Here is a 24,455-nt window from a genome sequence, read left to right on the forward strand (position 1 = left end):
CCTGCCCGCCTGCCCGACACTCGCGTCAACCACCAGCAGCGACGCCGTCGCCTGCACACCTGCCCTGCCCACCTACACCGTCGCCTGCATACCAGCAAGTCGTAGCTCCGCCTGCGCGCCTCCACTTTCCGTCGACCAGCAGTGACGCGACGCCGTTTCCCGTCGACCCACCATCGTCACTGCACCATCACAGCGACGCCGACGCCGACGCTGACGTCGTCTGATTCTCTGCGTGCCAACTCATCTGTCTGCACGCGCGCCTGCTGCTTGTCCGCCAGTGACGCCGCGTCGACCCGCCTGCCCGCGCGCGCACATCGTCCGCCTGCGTGTGTGTGTCTCCGACTGCCTGTGCTGCCTGTGTGTGTGTGTCTCCGCCTGCCTGTGCTGCGAGTCTCCGCCTGCCTGTGCGACGACGGTGCGACTGGTCTCTGCTGTGCGGTGGTCTGAGCGACGGCTGTGCGACCGCCTGTGCATGCGAACTACTGTGCACATTTGGTTGGTTCAGTTCTGCCCCCTGCTCTCTGCGGCTGTGCACATCTGATTGGCCCTACTGTGCGTGTGCCCCTGCTGTGTTCAACCTCTTCGGGAAGCATCTTTTTATTAAAAAAAAAAAAGGAAAAGGGATGCTGTACACCATGTCTGAAATGCCTCCCTCTGGTTCCTCGGCTACGGATTTGAATGGAATCAATAATATGGTTGGTTCTAGGGTGAACTCTGTTAGTTCCTCCAGCTTTGTTGCCAAGTCAGGTATCTCTAACTCTGCTTTGAGTACTTCTGCTTGTACTGGTAATGGTGCATGGATAATTGATACAGGTGCTACGGATCATATGACTTCTGATCGTTATGTTTTTAGTCATCTTTCATCTGTCTGTCCTAAACCATTTATTGTTAATGCCAATGGTGTGTCATCTCCTGTTCTAGGGGGCGGCACGGTATCCTTCTCATCTGATTTGTCTTTACATAATGTGCTGTTTGTTCCTTCCTTAAATTGTAACCTTATTTCTGTTAGTCAACTAACCAAAACTCATAATTGTGTGGCCACATTTTTTCCTACCCATTATGTTTTCCAGGACATTCATACCAAGGAGAAGATTGGCAGTGGTAGAAAGAGTGGTGGATTGTACTATCTGGATAGTGGGGTCTCCGCTTCAGATGGTCGTGGCATTGTGAGTCTAGTTAGTAATGGTTCTTCCGAAAATCAGAAGAAGATTTGGTTGTGGCATCGCCGACTTGGTCATCCATCCTTTAGTTATCTTCGGCGTTTATTTCCCTCTTTATTTCGTGGATTGAACATTTCAAATTTTAATTGTGAAGTGTGTGTATTGGCCAAAAGTCATCGTTCAGTGTTTCCTTCTAGTGCTACACGTATGGATGTTCCTTTTGCTTTGGTCCACTCGGATGTTTGGGGTCCGGCCCCGTGTGGTACACATAAAGGAATGAAATGGTTTGTGACATTTATTGATGATTGTACTAGGATGACTTGGGTTTATCTTCTGAAACATAAAAGTGATGTGTGTGCTGTTTTTCGCCTTTTTCATCATATGGTTCTCACCCAGTTTGCCTGTCCTATTAAAGTTTTGCGCTCTGATAATGGCGGTGAGTTCGTTAATACAGAGTTGACTCAGTATTTTGCTTCTGCGGGGATCCTTCATCAGACTTCTTGCGCTCATTCTCCACAACAGAATGGGGTTGCTGAACGCAAAAATCGACATTTATTGGAAGTCACTCGGTCCCTTCTTCTGAGGGGTCACGTGCCATCTCTGTTCTGGTGTGATGCCTTGAGTTCTGCCGTTTATCTGATTAATCGGACCCCATCTAGTGTCCTTGACTTTCGGCGACCTTTGGATGTTCTCTCGGATTTTGTCTCTCTACCAGGTATCCTTCATTTGGAACCCCGAGTTTTTGGGTGTGTTGTTTTTGTGCATTTACATTCTCATCAGCGATCCAAGCTCGCATCTCGGGCCTTAGAATGTGTATTTGTTGGTTATGGTCCATCCCAGAAGGGGTATCGGTGCTATCATCCCTCTACTCGGCGATTCTATGTTTCTATGGATGTCACTTTTCATGAACATCAACTTTTTTATTCTCCACGTCCACTGGATTCTACCCTTCAGGGGGAGGTTTCTAGTGAAGTGCAGAATCGAGATGATATGTTGTTCTTTGATCAGTTTGGTTCTGGGAGTAGTAGTGAGGAAGGGTCAGAACAGACTACTGATCACCCGGTGTCTGAGTCTGCGGATGAGACTGAGACTGTGAAAATTACTGCGGATGATACTGAGGATGCGGAAATTAATGAAGATGATACTGAGGATATGGTAGGACAAGAATCCACGAATTCTGAGCTTGAGGAATCACCACTCCATGATAGTACCGCCATCTCTCCTACTCCATTGAATCAATCTTCTTCGTCCATTGAGGTAACCGACAATACTCTTGATTCACATTCTAGTTCAGATCTTATTTCTAATGCTTCTAAATTTACACTTCCTCCTCGGTCTAACCGAGGACAACCACCAGCTAAATATGAGCCAGATCCAAATGCCAAAGTTAGGTACTCAATTAATAATCATGTGTCATCTGTTAGGCTTTCAAAGTCATATGAATCGTATGTTCTGCAATTATCTTCTGTTTCTATTCCTAGTAGATTGCAGGATGCTCTTACAGATTCTAGATGGACCAAAGCTATGGCTGAAGAAATGGCGGCATTACAGAAGAATTCAACCTGGGAGTTGGTTTCTCTACTTAAGGGGAAGAAGACAGTTGGGTGCAGATGAGTGTTTGCAGTCAAACACAAAGCTGATGGGTCAGTTGAAAGGTATAAGGCAAGGTTGGTAGCAAAGGGTTATACACAGTCCTATGGCATAGACTACTTGGAGACGTTTGCTCCAGTGGCCAAGTTAAACACAGTACGGGTTCTGTTGTCTTTGGCTGCTAACAAAGATTGGCCACTTCTTCAATTTGATGTAAAGAATGCCTTTCTCCATGGTGATTTGACTGAAGAAGTATACATGGATCCTCCTCCAGGTATACCAGAGTTTGATAATACAAGATTGGTATGTAAACTGAAAAAGTCTTTATATGGTCTTAAACAATCTCCGAGAGCCTGGTTTGGGAGATTCACCCGTGCAATGAAGAACTATGGTTATCGGCAGAGTAATTTTGATCATACTTTGTTCCTAAAGAAAAGGGGGAAGAAGATTACTGCTCTTATCATTTACGTTGATGATATGGTTATGACCGGAGATGATTATGAGGAAATCTCTAATTTGCAGAGGTACTTGTCCCAAGAGTTTGAAATGAAACAGTTGGGGGACTTGAAGTTCTTTCTTGGGATAGAAGTGGCTCGGTCTAAACATGGCATATTCCTATCTCAAAGGAAATATGTTTTAGACTTGTTGTTTGAAACTGGTATGCTTGGGTGTAAGCCAGCTGTCACTCCTATGGAACAAAATCATAGACTTTTTGAGTGTTTGGGGGCCTTGCCTGCAGATAAGGGGCGATATCAGAGACTTGTTGGAAGATTGATATATTTGTCTCACACTAGACCTGACATTGCTTATGCGGTTAGTGTAGTAAGTCAGTTTATGCATGCCCCGTGCAAACCCCATATGGATGCTGTGGAGCGAATTTTACAGTATTTAAAATCTGCACCTGGTAAAGGATTGTTGTTTGCTAATCATGGTCATGTAAATGTTGAAGGTTTTTCGGATGCAGACTGGGGTGGTTCAGCAGATGATAGAAGGTCTACCTCAGGCTACTTTACCTTTGTAAGAGGAAATTTGGTAACCTGGAGAAGTAAGAAGCAATCAGTTGTATCTAGGTCGAGTGCAGAGGCTGAATACAGAGGTATGGCACTTGGAGTAGTCGAACTTTTGTGGTTGAGACATTTATTGACTGATTTAGGGTGTCCACCTACCAAACCTATGGACTTGTTTTGTGATAACAAATCTGCTATTGATATAGCACATAATCCTGTTCAGCATGATAGAACAAAACACATTGAGATTGATCGACACTTCATCAAAGAGAAACTTGAAGCGAAGATTATTAACTTTCCATTTGTGAAGTCCGAAGATCAGCTTGCAGATGTGTTGACCAAGGCTGTAACAAATAGGGTGTTTTTGGACTCACTAGACAAGTTGGGCATGTGCGATATATATGCACCAACTTGAGGGGAAGTGTTGGTGTGAGTCAACATATGTGATTATTGTGTAATTATTATAATTAATTAGGTGATTTATTAATTCCTGTAATTTAGTTATAGGCCCATGTATATAAACCACACCTTGTGGTCTTATTCAATTAAGCAGAAATAATATTGAAAACCCTAAATCTAGACCTTCTCTGTACAGTTTTGCCCCAAGGCCATCCATTGATCATCCAATTCCAAAAGGCTTTGTCTGCTCCATCGATCAATATGTTTGATTTCCGAACATGAATTTACTAAAATGCAGCATATGCATAAATTTACCATGCATTATAATCATCAGAGTCCTAGTACAATGTACAATTGCCTTAAACAGATATGCACTTTGTTTTCTTTTTAAAAAATTTATAAGTGTCATCTTTACGCCGGAACCATGCTAATCTTTATACATCGTTCTAATTTTATCCGATCTCATTGAAGGGACTTTCTTTTCATTATAGAGTTTTATTTATGTTGTTCGGCATTCATTGGCCCATTATTCCCTCAGTTGTTACAACTTAAAGCCCAAAGTGTGGGCCTCCTTTATGAACTCCTAAATTGAAAGAACAATAATAATTTTTACATTTTAGGGTCATTTCTCATGAAAATCAGATGTGGGGCCTATGTCACTAATTCTATCACGGGCCTTATTTGGCTCTCAAACCCATTATTAATATTAGACACAAAGCAATGTTGGACTACATAATCTAATCTCTTTTTATGTTACATTTTTCAACCAGGGATTAACATTTAGTTTTATCCATGCGAGAGAAGAAGAAAGGGTTGGAGATTCCAATTTCCAAGTGGGTTTTGATTTTTTTTTTCTTTTTGGGTAAATATTGGAAGAGTTTTCTCATTCCTCCCTCAACTTTGATAATGGAGAGCCCATATACTGATTCATTGGGAATTTGGGATACCATAGAACAAAAATATGGAACACCATAAAAGAAAATAAAAGAAATGAGAGTATCAATTTCATGAAAAAAAAAAAAAAGTAAGAATACAAGAGACATGGGCTTTGAGTACTGTTTAGTGGACCATGAGTTTGACTGCTTAATTATAGTGTAGCATTTTAAAATTAATCCGGTTCTTTTTCTATGGTTTGAAATCATAGCTAGGTAAAGTGGCAAACATGTGAACATCAACCAACATTGAAGAAATATTTATGCAGATTTCGAGACAAGGCAGTAGAGTACTGTTTTGTGTCCCAACCCAACACGTTGTATTAACAATTAATAATATCAACAACATTCCCTAATCTTTCTTTTGACTATTTTCTTTAATCATATTCAAGTGCACGGGTCATTACAAACTAATTAAAAGTTCCGGGATTAGAGGGCGGGCGTTGCCACTTTAGAGGACAAAGCGGTGGCGGTGGCGGCGGCGGCAGAGACAGTCTTGGTGGGGCCGCCCCTGTCGAGGGTGGCGATGGTGGTGGTGGTGACTCGCTCGCAACGAGGGCACATGGTGAGGGTAGATGCGGGAAGGGGCTCGCAACTGTTGGGGGAAATCACAGTCGGTGGACCCACTTTCATGGCCCTCAGTTCCTCTACCTCCCTTTGTAGCCTCCTATTCTGCTCAGTCAGTGATCCAAACCATCTCTTCAGATACTCGCATTCCATCTCTGTTTGCTTCAGCTTGCTCCTGCGGTGCCAAGATTTTGCATTCAAAGTGTCCAAGACGTACTATATGCATGTATATTATATGTGTAAACAAAACTATATATTAAACTGCACTTATGGGCATGATATGATCAGCAGCTCTTATCAAGCTACGTACTCTACTTGATTCATTGGTTAACTACTCATCACACACACACACACACACACACACACATGCATATATAACTATATATATAGAGCTTCAAAGTGTGGACATTCAGTGTCATTCACATATTAAGAAAAATATGGTGATCGAAAAACAGAAAACAAAACAAATATATATCAATAAGCTCCGCAAGTAGGATGTAAGAACGAAAAACGAAATGCCCTATATATATATATTATTATATGCATTAAAGCTCAACATTGACATTTTCAGCTACAACTTATGTGCATTAAATGTACCTTCCTAATAAACTCACACACATGTGTCAATGCATGTGTTATATTGAATTTTAACAAAGCAAATAAAAAACAAAAAACTGCAAGCCTTTATTTGACCAAATCAAATCGATCACATAATAATATTATGTTACAAAAATGATGATGAACACAGGTATACTGTCATTATCAAACCAATTGAGGATCCCCATGTTCATGTTTTTTCAGTGATACTAGATACTGGAGGTATAAAAATCTTACAAAATAATGTGACAAGCTTATGTGATAAGTCTTTATTGGTGTGCATATATATATATATATACACATGAGAAATGGAGTAGTGTGATCGATACATCACATAACTTGCTATGTCATTTTCAATTAATACCGACTTGCGTGTAACTCAATTGTATCTTGATTAATGAACATGCATGCTTCAGATCGATCATCAGGGAATTAAATGTACACACACACACAGTCGCACATAATAGTGGATTGCGACATACATACATAAATGTATGGCTAGCTAAGTCCAACGAGTCAAAGCAGCACTTATTAGAGTGATGAAACTGACAAGCACACGAGGCTAAAGGGAACATCAAGACATTGATCACTAGAACTGATCCCTCATAATCGATGCCGTAGCAGTACTATCATTGTGTTCATTCTTTTGACTACTATCATTATATATCTTCATTCATAAAGCTCGCTCATCAGTTAACTACATCATAATTAATTTCTTCATAATAATTAATTTTTTCATAATGATGAATTCGCGTGTGTTGACCCACCTATGGTAACTGGCAATACGTACTTATTAGATCAGGAATAACAAGTTATTATTATTTGATAATAACAAGTCATTTAACACACATTAATTGTATTCTATAACAATAATACAAGTTAGCTAGGGGGAAAAAAGAGGTTCAATCATTTATTCATTTTCTTGGAAAGAAATAAAGAAATAGAATGTGACTGTCTTTTTATATATATATGCTTCAAAAAGAAAATCACACAAATAAAAGGCACTCCGATGTCTAAGTAAAAAATGGTAAAGAATTAATATTCTTACGTAGATGGAGTATCCATATATAGTAAGAATTAGATGTCAAATGATACGCGTGTATATATACTTTGTGAAAAGGAAATTAATTAATTATAAGGTTACATAGTACAGCATAGTTAAATTATTTGTCCCAACCACCAACAAAATAATGATGAAAATGGCCAAAGAAAACTGTATAAGTCCATGACCTGGCATATATATATAGGGTACAGTAGTACCTGGCCCTACGATTTTGAAACCACACCTCAACTTGGCGTGGCCTCAGCTTCAACTGCAAAGCCAAAGCCTCTTTCTGTTTCTGCAAAACACCAACACTCCAAAAGGGTATTCAATATGAACACGTATTAATTAATATACCATGAGAGAGAGAGAGAGAGAGAGAGAGAGAGAGAGAGAGAGAGAGAGAGAGAGAGAGAGGGTTTTACAGGGTTCAAAGTGTGGTGTTGTCTGAAGCTCTCTTCAAGAAGACGGGACTGTTCCTTTGTGAGACGGAGCTTCTTGCGGGGAGGGCCCGACCCATTGCTGCTTTCTTCTTCGTCTTCCATCATCCATTCCTCTTGATCTCCTGCTCCTGCTGATGGTACTTGGTTTATGTCCAAGTTTCTCACTGTGCAAAATCCCATCAACCAATTCACAATTAATTCAATTTTTCCATCTTATATATTTATATATGTACCAAACCCAACAAAACAGAAGTACTTAAATGGTTTCGAATACAAATAAAACGTTTAGGGTATTTAGGGAATTGTCTACAGAGAGACGAATATGGGGCAGAAATGAAAAAGAGGAAAGACATGCAAGATATCCGGGTCGATCAAGATCCTATTTTTTAAAAAGTTTTATACAAAAATAATTATTGGAAATATCTCACAGCTAATAGATTAAAGAGAGAGTTAGGTTTTCCAAATAAAGGCACAAACATCAATTAAGTTTAACCAAGTACTCTAGAAAACATAGAAGAAGAAAAAGATGGGGGAAGAGAATTAAGGAATTGATTAACTAAAAAAGAATTAAAAGAAGGAAGAAAGGCTTGGTATATATAAGCTTACCAGATGAAGGAAGAGATGCGTATGAAGAAAAGGCAGGCACAGAGATGGTCAACTCCAAGTTGGAAGAACTCGTAGGTAAAACCGCCATAAAATCTGTTTGCAGGGTGAGAGAGAAGAAGGAGAGGAGAAGGAAGAGGAGAGAGAGAGAGAGAGAAAAAAGGTAAAGTAAAAACAGAATGAGACAGAGATGAAAACCACAACTTTTATGATGAAATAGAGAGAAAAAGTAAATAGATGTAAAGGTCAAATAAAATTAATAAATAGTGGGAAGAATAAAGAGGAGAACAAATTAATAAAATGAAAATGCCCAAAAGAAAAGGGTAGTGTAAAGAAAAATTATATATTTATAATGAATAATGCTATACTTACCACATTTCTTATACCACATTCTTATACCATCTCACGTGTCATTACTTTATTGGACAGAGTTTTTCTTTTTCTTTTTGGGTTTTTCTTTTTATTTTTGAGTATCCAATGTATGAATGCCATGTAAGTTGCCACATAAGGTGGTATAAAATTATGGTATAAAAATGTGGTATATCTAGCACTACTGATTTATAATATATGTATAGAAATATGAGTAATGCTATTTAGATTAAATTAAGTGATCAAATGAAAATGATTAAGTAAAATATTATTTGGAAGAAAAATTATAGGGTATAACCGATATATAATTACGTGGTATAATCGATATACCGTGTAATGTATTATTGGACGATGTGTTTATATTAGTAGGGTATAGTATTAATAACATCCACTCATATGATAATACATACACTAGTTATAACACGTGTCAATATATCGATTATACAGAATAATTTCTCCATTTGAAGAGGTGATCTTCATTTTCACATCTCCCAATAACACTTCACTTAATCCCTCTCATTTTGATCACTTAATTTAATTAAAATAGCATTACTGTATAAATATAAATGAGATTTGGACTTGGAGTTAGAGTTGGGGTAGGGTTTATTTGACAGTGGTCGTCAAGTCAAAGGGTCTGGCCCATCTGATGTTAGACACGTGTCAAACTGGTAAGGAACCCCGTGTAGGAGAATAACCGGCAAGTTTTCCTGTTTAAGGGATTATAAAAAGTGGGTCCGAGTCTGATTGTCGGTTGAAAGGTCAGCTGATGAAATGATTGGGAACCAAGCGCTTGGGCGTTGAGCCTTCTTCCCCCACACAGTAACACAAACTCACACAACTTTTTCAATGCCCCTCCTCTAGCTCTAAAACTGACATTTCATCTTTGATTGAATCAGGACCATTGAGCTTGATCTGTGATGAAAAGGTTAGACATGGGTTGGGATAGTAATGGGATGGGGGCCGTGGGGCACACTGGGAAGAATGTTTTTCATTTTTTTTTTTTTTTAATTTAAGCTGGGTGTCTATTAAATGCCAATGTGTGGTTACTGACTTACTGCTTGGATAATGGGAAATTTAATGCTCTTTTATCTGCTTGCAGGTACAAAGGAGTTGTATTGTTATAACGCTTCTTTGCATTTATGCTTAAGAGCAAAAATGACATAATTCTGGGGGGTATGGGTATGGAGTTTTGGAGCAGAGCCATTTATGAAGGGAGAGGCATGCTAATTTTCTGCAACCCTTTTTATTAATTCCTCTGTAATTGCACCAATGACTTTGAATCTCACTTTTATGGTGCATGTGGAGCGTAGTGTTGCAATTTTAATGAGAAAGACATTGCATGCGTCCTTTCTCTGGCATGGAAACCACAAACTTATGCCGCATTGGCATTAGCAATAGAAAATGTTTGGGTCAGTCAGACCCTGACTGACTTTAGCAATAGAGATGTCGTATTAATTCATCTACTAATTACAGGGTTGGAATTGGGAATTAATGTTTTTCATTTCCCAACTCCACCAAATACCTTTCATTCAAACTTCAATTGTTTGACCTTGAAAATCTATAACCAATGGCCCAACAAATAATCTCCAATCACTACTCACCCTTTTTTCACAAAAAGTGAAGTATTATAACCAAGTTGGCTTCTATTTTTCTTGGTTGGGTTATGACTTATGAGACACATGCACCTCTCCCCTAATGAACTATTTACTTAACTATCCTACCAACATATATATGAATAGAAGTAATTGTAATACATTTCTTTACTCATTTTAACATGAATTGAAAGTTTGAAATCATTTTTCCCCTTCCAAGGGCAAAGGCTTAATTGGGCCTCCTTGCGTGACAAGGCCGTCAAGTGATCAGCTGCTGTCGACTCTCACTGTCTCAGGCATTCATGCACACAACACGGCCTCAACATTATAAAATAAGAAATTATATGGCAAAACTCAAAAGCGTGGGAATGTGGGGTCCACTTGGATCATTACATGGACGACAAGTCCTGAAATATGGTGGCTGTGGGCCCCCACTCCATGGATGATTGGTAGGGAACCGTGTGGGGACTCACTTGTCTGCTTGTCTCCTCTCGTGAATTGCTGATTGGGTATTCCATCAAACATTACCATGTCCTGTAATCACAGTGGACAACAGGTGGGCCCATCCAACATTACTTGTGCTGTTGTAGACTTGTAGTAGTGTACAGTTCCATTACCATTAGGATCGATCAATCAACAACAATTTTCGTGATCACGGTCATTCGGATTTCGGAATGGGATTTATTATTTATAATCAGGGTAAAGTTCTTAATGTGAAAATCAATCGAATCTCCTTTGATGATTTCTTCCCCTCTTCATTTCCAAAATTTTCATTAAATTGATTGGGATATATTCGTTGACAATTCGACAACTACTATGCTAATTATATACATTCCTATCTTAAAAAGGGTCTTTAATCACATAATTTTAATTTAGTGTTCTTTTCAATTTTTGTACATGAATTTTTGCTATTATACCCAAATTATTATGTCCTAATTTTCATACCCAAATTTTTATTTTGTCACGATTTGATATACAACGCGACTTCCATCAATTAAACTTTTAGTTTAATATCACAAATATTCATGAGGGCAAATTAATGAATCCAATCATAGCATACAATTACCAAAAGAACTTCTTCGTGAAAAAAGAGAAAAAAAAAATTTCGAATTTATATGTAAAAAGAAGTAGGATCTTGCATATATGTAGTTTCAAACGGATCGCATAAACATATGATGAAAGCACAATTTGTTTTGCCCTCTTATGTTGTTCAAATCGACAGAAAGATTTTCTTGAATCCTAAAATATTTTTCTTAAAGTGAGTTTTAACTTTCAAGTATTTAACTATAACATGATTGACTTTCTTGAAAACTAGTGAAAAAAATATTCGGAAATCACTTTTGTGCAGGTTGTCTAAAACGGGAAGGAAAATTTTATAAGTCTGTGAGGAGAAGTCTTTCCTTGAAAGAAATTGAATTTCGTCGAAAAAGCATTACAAACATTATAAAAACATTATAATAATCCAGTGAATTAGGGTAACATTCTTTTTTGAGAAAAAGATATGAATAGGAATTCAACTACCCACACTACCTTATTAGTAGTCAAATCCAAAACCTCCTCCTCATTATCAGGACAATGCTTGCCTCAATCGAACTCCTCAGTCCTGTCTACGTGGCACAATCACGCCACTCATCTCTTTCTTTTTTCTTAAACCAAACAACTTTAACCCAAGCAAAAAAAAGCCCTTTAACCCAACCCCTCCAACTCTCTTTTGGGTTAAAGATTTTTTTTTTGGCTGGGGTTGAAGGTTTTTTGGTTTTAAGAAAAAAAAAAAAGAGATAAAAGGTTGTGATTGTGCCACGTACACAGGGACTGAGGAGTGCCTCAGACCATGGTCTGAGGCAAGCATTGTCCCCTCATAGAATTGAGAGAAGTATCAAACATAATTTTAATATTTGTAATGAGATTTTTTGTTTCCCATTATCCTGTAAAATACAGTAAGCATACAAAAGTTCCAAACATACCCGTGAAATTTTTATATTCTGTGGTGTTAAAACCTACAAGTTAACAGAGACAAAGTTGAACCAAAAAGATAAAAATAAGATAGGATATTACCACATACTTCATTATACATCTTTGGGCATCCTTAGCTGCGAGCAAAGGGGCAAGTCAGGATGGACATACCAAATTATGTAAAAAAAGCCTAGTCAGTCCATTAACAATCAGTTACTTCAACGGCGAATAGCATCTTTGGTTGGATCAATGAGTCTGGAGGCCACGCCCAATTGGCTGTGCAACAATGTATGTGTCTGCATATTTAGCACTAGCAATACAAGTCCCCTTGCGAATGACTTGCAGTTGCCGAGGATATTTGTGACAATAGACATTAGCAGCTGTTCCCCTAACTTGACCATTAAAAACTTTGTTCCAAGGAGTCAACCCTGTAAAATCAGGTGGGCATGACATGCAAGGGTGCATCAACAAAAAAAGGATTACAAACTTCTCTGTTCTTTATGTAGCAGTATTTTCTAAACATATAATATGATTACAAGTGCAATCTTGAAGTTGGAATTGGAATTACAGCTAAGAAGACTTGCACAGCGGCATGAAGCTTGTAACACCTATAATTTATAAAATATGGTTCGTAAAAGAAATTATATTATTACAAAATGGGCATAGAAAAAGGTTAAGATGTCATCAATACAAGCAATATCATCTTGTATAGATTCGTAAGCTTTCAGATTTTACCATGACTATACTCAGTCGCCCAGAATAGAAAGCGGCTGCCTCATGCTAAGCTCTGTCTTAAGCAGCGGGAATTGCTCCAAATCATGAGAAACACCTAAAATTTTCTGTGAAAATGAAACACTGTTTGTGTTAAAAGTATACTACATGAACCAGAGCTTTAACCAAGCAGGACTTGCAGAGAAAAACAAATGCATAGAAAATTGAACTTTAAACAAGAAGAAATTCTTGCACACAGAGAAAAACAATCCTTATGTACTATTGTCTCATTAAAAAATGGAGATGTTAAAAAAAAAAAAAAATAGGTTACCGAAATTATCACAAAAATAAATGATAAAAATGATGCATGCAGGAATACTATTTACCAGAGCAGCAAGATGTGCTTCTTGTAAGATATTGCCATCTATTTCCAATCTTGCAATAGGAAACTCTGGAAGATGTCCTGACTGTTTCTTACCAAGCAAGTTACCAGGTCCACGTAAAAGAAGGTCCATGTTTGCCAAGTAAAAACCATCTGATGATTTCTCCAGGACCTTCAGCCGAGTTAGGCTACTCATAGAAGATGCTAACAGTATACATTTAGACTTTCTCACTCCTCGTCCAACACGTCCCCTAAGTTGGTGTAACTGAGCTATCCCAAACCTCTCAGCATTCATAACAACCATCATAGATGCATCTGGAACATCAACACCAATCTCAATTACTTGCGTAGAAAGCAGTATATTTGTTTCTCCAGATCTAAACTTTCTCAATGCTTCATCTTTCTCATCACTCTTCATTCTTCCATGCAACAATCCGCAGCTGTAGCCCTGAAACCTATGAGATATGGCTTCAAACTCTATAGAAGCTGCACGAAGTTGAGGCAGCTGTTCAGATTGTTCAATGACTGGATACACAAGATACACTTTCCCTCCTACTTTTAACTCATCCAGCATCATCTGTCACATGCTATATTCTTTGGATCAGATACTAATAAAAGCAAAAGGGTAGAATTAGAAAAATCTTTTTATTCTATTCTATTCTATTCTAACAAACAAATAATAAATCCATCAAGGATCATCTTCAAAGGATCAAAGTGGGTTCCTATATTTCTTTGGGCTTAGGCCCACCATTTTACCAAAAAAAAAAAAGCGTCCTCTTATAACACTTAACAGAATGATGAGCTTAGACATGAGGTATTAACTATTAAATTGTATGTTGTTCAAGTGTTTTATTACTGAAACCACAGGGAATAACCATAAGTTCAGATTTCACTGGCTACGATTTTAGGGTTTTAAATTGCAATAAACAAAAACTCCTTTTTTGTTCAGCTGGAAATTTTGGACAGTTTTTTTTTTTTTTTTTGGGGGGGGGGGGGGTGGGGGGAAGCACTTAGTGACACATAATAGCATCCTAATCTGTTCACACTCCTAGTATGAGAAAACTAAACAAACCCTGAAGTGCATCCACTTAGGATTTGGTGAGTTTTCTGTTGGCACAAGAACTTACATTCAACTAAATGTTTATGGTGTTACAAATTACAATATACATAATAATTGGAATATAGGAGTGGTAAAATTAAGAAAATTATAATCAAATTAGTTTGTTGAATTTATTTCTCATATATAAGAAGAAATACAGAAATTATTGCTTCTTTAAGAAATACATGTTAATCTATTTAACAAAAAAAAAAAAAACTTTACTAATAAACATTCTCATAAACATAGTGTGGTAGCAAGGTTAAAACAAGGACAATCACCTCATAAACACTCTCAAATCCATTGTCATTTCCTTCAATAATGAATGTCTCAACTGGTATTCTTCCTGGAGGTAAGTCGGTTATCTGTCAATTAAAGAAAGCAGAAACGAAAGAATCAACAAATACTCAAATTTACCAATTTAAGAACTCGTGCAACCCAACTTGTGTCTTAGCTTCATTTATTACAACTAGATGTCTCATTATAGTTTAATTTTCCAAAATACCACATGAACTTGCTGATATTACAATCAGATGCCTTACTCTTAAAGGGTGTTTGTCGTAATGTAAAAGGTTTTGCTTACTATGAGAAGAATAAAATACAGCGACTCTTTCCTGTTAAGATAGTGTTCTTTAATTTTTAATATATATAAATTTATTAAGTACAGGATATCAACTTATACAAATATAGGACTCATTATGTTATATAATAAGGTAGAATTAACCTCTTAAACTCAAAATAGAGTCCCTTTAAGTATTTTTAGCTCTCTTTTGAATTTTTTTCCTTAAAATATATTTTCTTGGATCTAATAACTTTTTAGAATGTGGCAAACTAAGATATGAACAATTTGATTGCTGTAAGAAATAACCTTATGGTTGCCTTATTTCTTAAGAAAGCTTGAATATTTTCATTGCAAACAACCCTTTACGAATAATCATCTCATTTGAATTTCTAAAAGTTAAAGTATTGTCTAAGAAACTAAATTCAAATGAGGAGAAAAGAAAAGGGAAAAAAAAAAAAAAAAGAGGGAGAGCTTTGTTCCAACATAACAGGTCAAGCATGAAGAAACAACAAGACAACATACTTGTGTCAGTGACATATCCCCATATAAAGCCAGAGCAAGTGTCCTTGGGATAGGAGTAGCCGACATGGCAAGAACATGAGGAGCCATATGCTTGTCAGCTTTGGAGGTCCCTTCTGAATTGTTCGCTTCCATTCTAGAACTTATGGAGGTATAGTACAGCTGCAGGGATTAGTGCCTCAGTTAGCTCATCTTATGTAACACAGTTTACAGACAGAATAAAAATGGAGTACTACACCATCAGAGAGTATGACTGGAATATTCAGTCCAATCAGACAACCTTACTGTTAAACCGTCCTCTCTGGATCACACCAAAACGCTGTTGTTCATCCACCACAGCAATGCGCAATGCAGAGAACTCCACCTTATCAGCTATTAAACTGGTGGTTCCAATGACCATTGATATGTCTCCAGTCTGGAGACCCTGATAATCAATTATAATTAGTGTCAATATCGATAATTGGCATCACTATCAATAATTAGAATCACTGAAAAATGATATATAACAAAACAACAGAACTGGGAATTAATCCATGCCTTATGAATCATCCGTGATTGTTTTGTTGGGGTTGAGCCTGTTAGTAAAGCAATAGAAGGTTTGCACTCAACATCCTCCAAAGTTTCAAGCAAATTATTTAAGTGCTCGTAATGCTGGACTGCAAGCAACTCAGTTGGAACCATGAAAGCTGCCTATGAATGAAACAAAGAAAGAAGATCATAACTATTATTGCATTTTGAAAACATATATGGTGAAAGGTCTAAAATTAATCGAAGTAAAAAAATAAAAAAATTGTGGCAATATGAATGTTGAAACAAACAGAATCGCATATATAAGAAACACAAGCTTCATTAGTAAAACATACAGAATATACAATGATGGACAAGAAATCCATCACCATCTAGTACAACAGTCTGATATAAAACCACACAACACATTCAAAACAACACTCCGCCAATCAAGAAGAATACAATAAAAGGGATGCTTTTAAAATGCTTTGACAAAGAAGTCCATAGAGAAGCTAAAGACTTAATCCTATCCAAAACTAACTCCACATCCTCCTGCTTGTCCTCAAAGAGCCTCCTATTCCGTTCCAACCAAACATTCCACATAAGAGACATTAATTGTACAGCCAAACAAGGCCCCATATATTGTACAGCCATATTTTAAAAAATTGTATACAGAAATTGTTACACAAACCTGAATTGAAAAGGAAAACCTTTTAAAGTGACCAACCTGATATCCAGAGCCAATAACCTCCATGCATGCCAGAAAAGCTACCACGGTTTTCCCACAACCAACATCACCCTGAGAAAAAGTGTGACAACATATTATCATTCAAGAATCTTTTCAGTTTTCAAGGATATATACAGAGCATGCCATGGCAATTACGAGAGAGGACAAGGGCAGGGCAATTAGAAAAGGGAGAGGAAAATAACTATGTGAAAGTCTTGGCTTAAAATTGTATTCAACCTGAAGCCAACCAAAAAGCATCATATTTTGTAGGTAATCTAACTCCAATTACATGATATGAAGGTTTTCGAGTCCAGTATGTCAATTCAGATCAAGACGTAGAATTACATCAAAATCAAAATTAACATATGTTTAAAAAGTTGTAATAAATTGAGCTTTAAGATAGCATGTAGAAAGGGGCTGCTTCCAACTCCATGTGAAAACAATTGTATACATCCTGTACACAAGGAATAAGACCTGCAAAAGGCGATTCATGGGAACAGGTTGCCTAAGATCCCATATAATTTCTGAAACAGCAGTGAGTTGACTAGCAGTAAGGGCATATGGAAGAGCTTTCAAAAACTTCTTGGTAAGACTGGACCATTCCTCCATATAAGCAGCACTTGGTTCAGGTTTCCTATACTTATCCAGCAATCCATCTTTCTCTATTTCTGTACCAAGACCTTCAAGCATTTGGTATAAGCGTCCTAACTGACAGGTAAAAACAATTGGGTCAGTTCAAATCTATACTCCATTTGATCATTGCATAACAATTCATCAACACTAATAAAATATCACTGAAAATTTAGATATGAAACCAGAAACAACATCCTTCACTACAGAATATTTAATTACTCGCAAAAAAGGTTCACAAAGATATACTTCCCAGACATCAAACAGTATTTTTCACCAACTAAGTAAACCACCTGCTATTTTCAAAGCTTTAAAAAATGAAAATATAAACATTCAAAGTGCATACTGCAGATTGGAGGCTAACATGAAGATCACTGCTTGCATTTATAAGGACACAATGCTCAACAACTTATTAAAGAAAAAACGTAAGATAAAAGAGTGTAAGAACAACCACAATCAGAGAGAAAATACACTCAGAACGGCAAAAATGACCCATAAATAAATATAAAATTATACGCCTAATATAATGAGGAATGGAAAGAGAACAACTATGAAGAGTTTTGAACCAACATCACCTGCAGGTAAAAGAACTCATCAAATATTAGCCTTTTCCGAGCCAAATCAGCTTCACTCATACTCTTCGGTTGGTGAATCCCAGTGTACGCCTAAATTGTTAACAAAAGTATATAGCTTTAATTTTTTTTATATGTCGAAAAAATATATTAAAAGAACACCAAGGGGGCACATATAGCTGTCCAATAAAAATATATAGACGCTGCTCACAGGGGCATAAACAACCTATATGTATGTATTTGCATTAGACCCACAATAGCTGGCCAACATGGTTGCATGCGATGATACCATGACGATGCAAGCATTACAGCCACAACAACCTGCTATTCAAATCTATGGAAATAGGCATGCTGCATGTATGCATGGTACATATACATATACATACGTACATCAAACACTGTTTAGAAAAGAAAATTGCTTGCGGACCAAAAAGTTGAAAAAAAAAGCTTGTAGACAAGAAAATACTTTTTTCTTTTCATTGCATGTAATCAGAGTGATAAGTGACCATAATTTGGGGTACAAGTTACAAGTATGTTTCATAAAAAGGATAAAAGCGAAAGTGCTTACATCATGAAGACTTAATAGCCCAAAGTCCAGGATGATATCTTTAGGGATAGGATCAACATTGATAGGCAGGACTTGTACAACTCTGGGAAAAGAAAAATAAATTGGTCATAGAGCAAACTACAAGGAAATTACCCAATTAATCCAATACTTGAAGAATCCAAAACGAGTGCAACGAACCAAGAAGTAAATCCCATAGGATAACCAGATGAATGTTATTACAGAATATAATCGAAACACAATCAAATGTCCTAGAGAATATTGAGCAAACCAGCCATTCACAGAATTCAGAAACTAATGCAAATAGTACAAACTAATGAGGCTGGGGTAAGAGAAATCTAATACCACAAAGTATCTTGGAGTAAAGAGAAAATAAATTAGAATTCGTAAATGTGGCCACGAAAAAGAGAGTGGTTGTGTTAATATATTACAAATTAAGGTACTGTGCAGGTAGCAGGCACAAACCTTGCAATGATGTCTCTCAAAATATGTGGAGTTAAGCCTCCTTTTGAAGGGTATATAGGATATGGCCTCCCTTTTGCATGAAAAGACGAGTCATTTTCATCTTTAAGGACATCAATATTATATTCTCTCATTTCATAGTGATCTTTGGTAGTCATTGTCCTCACCTATGTTAAAAGGCAACATCGTAAGTACAAAGTCACCAAATTAAGATACAATAATAAAAAATGAATGTTATATCTCTATATAGTAATTGTATTACATTTCATAAAAAATGACAGTCTCACTGTTTTAGTCCTAAATGGTTTTCAGTACATGAAAAAGTGAGCCAATTTATACAATTGCACATCAATTGTAACTAAGAGTGCTGCAAAAGTGCATTAAACAGTGACTAATTGTAAACTAGTCAAAAGGTTATCTAATGCAATTTATATGCAGGACTACCTAATTTCTGATAGCATTACAACAGTCCAAAAAGCAATCAGAAAATCATCAATGTGCTGGCTGATATCCCTTTAACCTTCCCTAGATTAATAACAAGGAACAACATCAACAGGAGAGTTGCACTTAGATTTATTCATCTTCCATCCAGTAGGGACTGGCTCTCAGTAAATAGGTGTGCCAAAGAAACAGAGATATTACTCTCTGAACCATATTGGACTATATATTCAAGTACCACAAGAAAAATCAAATCAAGAGCTTTCACACAGGCACATTTCCATTCAAGTAGTGGTAGGACTTTCGTATACTTCTGAATGGTCAGGATCAAAGTATCATATACCTAAAATTTAGGATTTACTGGTTAAGTGGCACAGAGAGGTATTATAATTGACTATATCTTCAAGTACCAGAAGAAAAATTAAACCAAGAGCTTTTAACACAAAAGCACATTTCCATTCAAGTACCGGTAGGACTTTTTTCTACTTCTACATGGTCAGGATCAAACTATCATATGTCAAAAATGAAGGCTTTACTGATTAATTGGGACAATGGTAACACCTGTTAGTTTTCCATGATCGTAATAATTTCTATCTAGAACCCATAAGGACCTATCATGATCCTCATAAAACTGCCAAAGCTTATTTCCTAAAAGACATAAATAGAAATAAAGGCCATTATCAACCCCAGTCACTAAATTTTTTTGCACAAAGCAACATCTCAAAAATGAGATGTAGTATATATGTTTATGCACCCACATGTTTAGGGTATCACTTTTTTTTTTTTGGTGACTCAGGATTTGGATGTTTGACCCGACTAATTCCGAGGGCACGTGTAGACCCATCAATCTGGACGGCCAGGACAAACCCCCAACTCCATCGATTGTCGATAGCAGAATTGGGTGATGGTGACCCCAACAGGAGTTTTTGCACCCAGGGGGGATAGAACTGAGGACCTTGCAAACTAGGCAGACTTCCCCAACTCGTCCTTACCACTGGACTGACCCCTAGGGGTTGGGTATCACTTGAATAATAAAACACATTAAATGCAAGAAAGTAATCCAACAACAGAGAAAACCAAGAAACTTACCTTACCACTAACACATACAAAGTCTCCCTCTTTATGCTTTTCCTCAACAATTCTAAGAAAAGGTAGAGAAGTAAAACGAGTACCACGAAAAAATTTCTTCAGATGCAAATAAATGTTCTTCTTTCTTCTACTATCAGTAGAATCATTCGTATGCTCAGTTGATTCATTTTCAGCAATTTCACAACCCACGACAACCTCAAAAAATGAAAAAGTATGACTAGCTTTGATTCCCCTGTAAGAGAAGAGGTAGAATATACATATCAAAACAGAAAATTTCACAGCTAGGTATTTGAAAAGCTGCAGATGAGCAACATTATGTGAACGAATAAGTGAATTCATACACAAATATGTAAAGATGCATGTAACACCTCTGCAGACGCATTACCACACATGAGTTACAAAGGCACAACAGTAGCAAAAAGAATGGCGTGAAATTTCCTTCACTACGTCATTGAAATTAGATATACATTTATCTTATACAGACACACAGTCACATTTAACATCATTTGATATGTCTTAACATCAAATGATATCACAATTGCGTTCCCATTGTTTTTCTGAAACATCTTCTTCTCATATTATCCTAACTAGGAACCAAAGGAAGCACCATAATAAGTCAAATAGCTTGGAATATCCTCAGTGCCTTGGCTCATCCAATTGCTAAGGTGAGCAACCAGAGTGCCTATTACAACATTAATATCACAAATCAAATTCTTTCAAAGACCAAGCAAAAAACTTCTGACTAGTTGTACATCTTAGAAAGAAAATTAACCAAATTATATTTGAGGATAAATATTAATTACCTTGAATTTAATATCTTCCCAATGAAAATCAGGTACTGTCCATCATCAATTTTTACCTGAGCATTCTGTAAATCAGCATAGGTACGAGGAAAGTGTTGAAGTAATTTCCGCACCTATATGGAGAAAAACAATGTGAACCGAAGGCTTCTTTCAAATTTTCAATAAAAAGGGGGATTAATATAATTTCTGAAAACCTACTGTATGAAAGCCACAGTTTTCCAGCTGATGACAGCGCTTCTTACTTATTCCAGGTATGAAACTGATAGAACTGTCCAGGAACAACTCAACAGACACATCATCCTTTTGCATTTCAAGTGAACCTTTGGTAGAAGATTCCTCCACAGGAACTGGTTGACATGATTTTTTTTTAGTAACCAAAGTTGTGGACTGAGGAGGTAAGGACAACATATAAGAATCTTCTCTTAATAAGGAAGTTTTTACACTTGGACAAGCATGATACAGAGAATTCCATGTTTCACAGAAACTATCTCGCACCTGCTCTTCACCCATAGAATCAGACAGAAATCCTTCAATACTTTGAGTTGCTAAAAGCGTCCTCGTTTCACAGATACTGGTGGTCCCATCATACAATTCCACCCGAGGGGAACTACCCAAAACGATCGATGGAAATCTTTTACATACCAAGGAGAGAAAATCATCCATTGCATCTTTATCATTGATACCAGACTGCTTTTCAGCTCTTTCATTCTCAATCAAATCATGAAGACTATCATAACCCATCAAAACAGATACCTAAAAGAAAAACAAACAACTAAATATGAAGAGTAAACTTCCCTTTGATGGCATGCTTTATGAATGTATAATTGTATATAGCTTCCCTTTGATCAGATAAAATTACAGAAATCAGTACCCTTGATTTTTGTTTTTGGCTGAATCAAATTTTATAGACACAAATCTACCTTATTAAGCAACTTTGATCGATCTGGGATGCTTGATAGGCCATAACTATCTACTTCCTCCAAAAGACTTTTAGCAAAATTATCCTTTGATTGAGAACATAACTTTAATATTTTGGAAAAGAGAAAATTACTGAACCTGCAATTGGAAACAGCCATGCAAAGTAATAGGCACATTATCAATTTTCATACTGTATCTTTATCAAATCAAATTGCAAACAACATACAAACCTCATTTTGCTACCCAAAGCATTCCTATATCCCTTCTCAGCTTCAAAAGCTATTGCACTTCTCAATCCATTTCCACTAAAACACTGAAATGGAAACTAGTATAAATAAGCTCATTTGTAAGGGTTAACAAATATGCATCTGCATATCATATTAAACAAGCCATACCCTCACCCTCACCCTCCCCCCCATCCCCACCTCCACCTTAATGTTAAATAGAGATTTATCCATAAAAAATTTAAGGACGTGATTGATAAAAATATTGTCCAGATATTCACTCCCAAGTTCCTAGCAGTCTTATGCGAATTCTGCACTCTTTCATTGCACAATATAGGAAACACAAATTTTGGAAGTTCAAAAGTTAAAACATCTTGGTGTGACTTGGGAGTATAAGTATGTGAAACTTAAAAGCATTAACTATCCAAACTAATTTTTGAAAATTCAAGGAGTAATATCTCATTGAACATCAGTGAAGCCTAAAACAACTCAATAATGAAAGGTGGACTTTCTCATGGGTGTAACTATAACATATAGTATTCCTTCTAACAAATTAATGCAGAAACCAAAGGCGGCTTGGGCTGATAAGCAAAGGTGGGGATAAAAACGAAAATATTAGATACGTAGTACATAAACTAAGAGGACATAAAGATAGAAACAAGCTGCATTTATACCATGCAACATGATTGTACAACTGAGACTCCCAGTGCCATGTGCAACAAACTTACTGCATGAACAGGACATGCCTAAGTAACAAAAACATCAAACCTGTACAAGGTTGAGAAAACATATAAAGCAGATTAGAAACTGTCAGAATTTGGCAAAAATTACAGCACTGGGAACAACGAAATGGCGAAGAATAATAAGAATGATAACCCAAAGCTTAAGAACTAATGAAAGTTGTAATAGCACCTTGACTAAAACTAGTAATGAATCTAGCCAATTTGAACCACAACTTGTTTCTTGATGAAAAATCAGAACATAGCTTGGAAATGGAGAAACCGTAGTTACTTACTTAGATACAGAAAGTGACAAACTAGTTAGCTAATTCAAAACCTAACCTCTTTTTTAGTCTGGGAACCAAACGTATAAGGAAGTTGAGGACGTACCTATTGCTCAAGATTTCAAATGAGAGCTCTCAAAATCGAGTCGTTAGAAGAAGCGCCAGTGACTAAGTCATCTATACTTCATTGCTGCACTTTGCTGTTTTAGTTTGGCTTTTCCCTCTTTGTCGTCTAAAATATCCAATGCCCACCTATTGGGATATTCTTTATTATTTTTTTCTTTTTCACTGCAAAAAACAAAAAAAGAAAAGAAAAAAGGAATATATCACTATTCTATTGGCCCAGGCCCGATGAGAGTACCCTATTGATACTTAGGTGTGGGCCTGTGGCCATTGGGCCACGGTTTTCTTTGAAAAATCTTCGGCCCTCTGAGCGACTATAAATGGGCTGAGAAGCCTGAGGTGCTGGATGCACACCTAGGGTTTCAACAGACGGTTTGACTGCGTATAATCGACATGAATCTAGGTTTAGTTCATATCATCTTCTCCCAATTTTTCTCGCTTTCTGAGTAATTTTACTAGTATAGCTAGGGCTGAGGCAAAGGGCAGAGCAGTATGCATTTATGCATATGAATCAGTGGCTCTGAAATTACTTGTAGGTACTCTACAGGCTGCCCAGCCATTTCAGCCCTATATATCAAGTCTTGCACATATTACTGTGGAAGACGATGGCATCATAGTACGGGTTATGTGCTTGATTGGGTTGTTTAACTGGAACTTTGCTACTTAAGAGGGTCTTGACCCAAATAAGCCAAGGTTCCTTTTACCTTCCCATTTTCTCTTAACGCAAACCCGCCTCCAAACGCCATTACATTTTCCCACACTGTATCACCATTTTTTTTCTTTTAAATGCAAAGCAGATTATTTGGAAAAAAAATAAAATTCTCAACAATTATTTCTGGGTTTAGTTTATTGAAAGGCATTGTCATTCGT

General features: G+C 37.0%; 2 protein-coding genes across 8 annotated transcripts; both read right to left on the reverse strand.

Annotated features, from left to right (window-relative positions):
- Positions 1–5,510: 5,510 nt before the first annotated feature.
- Positions 5,511–8,468, reverse strand: HB17 (homeobox-leucine zipper protein 17). The gene is made up of 4 exons (XM_086234128.1): positions 8,344–8,468; positions 7,720–7,901; positions 7,513–7,592; positions 5,511–5,830 (listed from the first exon to the last, which is right to left on the reverse strand). Exons 1-4 carry the CDS (start codon positions 8,429–8,431, stop codon positions 5,518–5,520), a joined length of 663 nt encoding a protein of 220 aa, XP_086090254.1. The 5' UTR covers positions 8,432–8,468; the 3' UTR covers positions 5,511–5,517.
- A 3,852-nt stretch (positions 8,469–12,320) lies between these two features.
- Positions 12,321–23,684, reverse strand: LOC147295585 (DEAD/DEAH box RNA helicase family protein). 7 transcript variants are annotated; one of them, XM_086233498.1, is made up of 19 exons: positions 23,569–23,684; positions 23,134–23,227; positions 22,466–22,548; positions 22,238–22,373; positions 21,813–22,070; positions 21,516–21,704; positions 21,318–21,430; positions 20,515–20,746; positions 18,991–19,154; positions 18,529–18,610; positions 17,964–18,053; positions 17,233–17,466; positions 16,759–16,830; positions 16,062–16,214; positions 15,805–15,948; positions 15,528–15,686; positions 14,725–14,808; positions 13,352–13,924; positions 12,321–13,093 (listed from the first exon to the last, which is right to left on the reverse strand). In XM_086233498.1, the coding sequence occupies exons 2-19, from the start codon at positions 23,170–23,172 to the stop codon at positions 13,001–13,003; spliced, it is 2,898 nt and encodes a 965-aa protein (XP_086089624.1). In that variant the 5' UTR covers positions 23,173–23,227; positions 23,569–23,684; the 3' UTR covers positions 12,321–13,000. The 7 variants fall into 7 exon arrangements, with proteins under 7 accessions (XP_086089624.1, XP_086089623.1, XP_086089622.1 ...); XM_086233497.1 differs by having other exon boundaries at positions 12,321–12,682; positions 12,990–13,093; positions 21,516–22,070; XM_086233496.1 differs by having other exon boundaries at positions 12,321–12,862; positions 12,990–13,093; positions 21,516–22,070.
- Between the last annotated feature and the right edge of the window lie 771 nt (positions 23,685–24,455).

This window comes from Dryas octopetala, chromosome 2, assembly GCF_963921425.1.
Source record: "Dryas octopetala chromosome 2, drDryOcto1.1, whole genome shotgun sequence".
NCBI classification, from domain to species: domain Eukaryota; kingdom Viridiplantae; phylum Streptophyta; class Magnoliopsida; order Rosales; family Rosaceae; genus Dryas; species Dryas octopetala.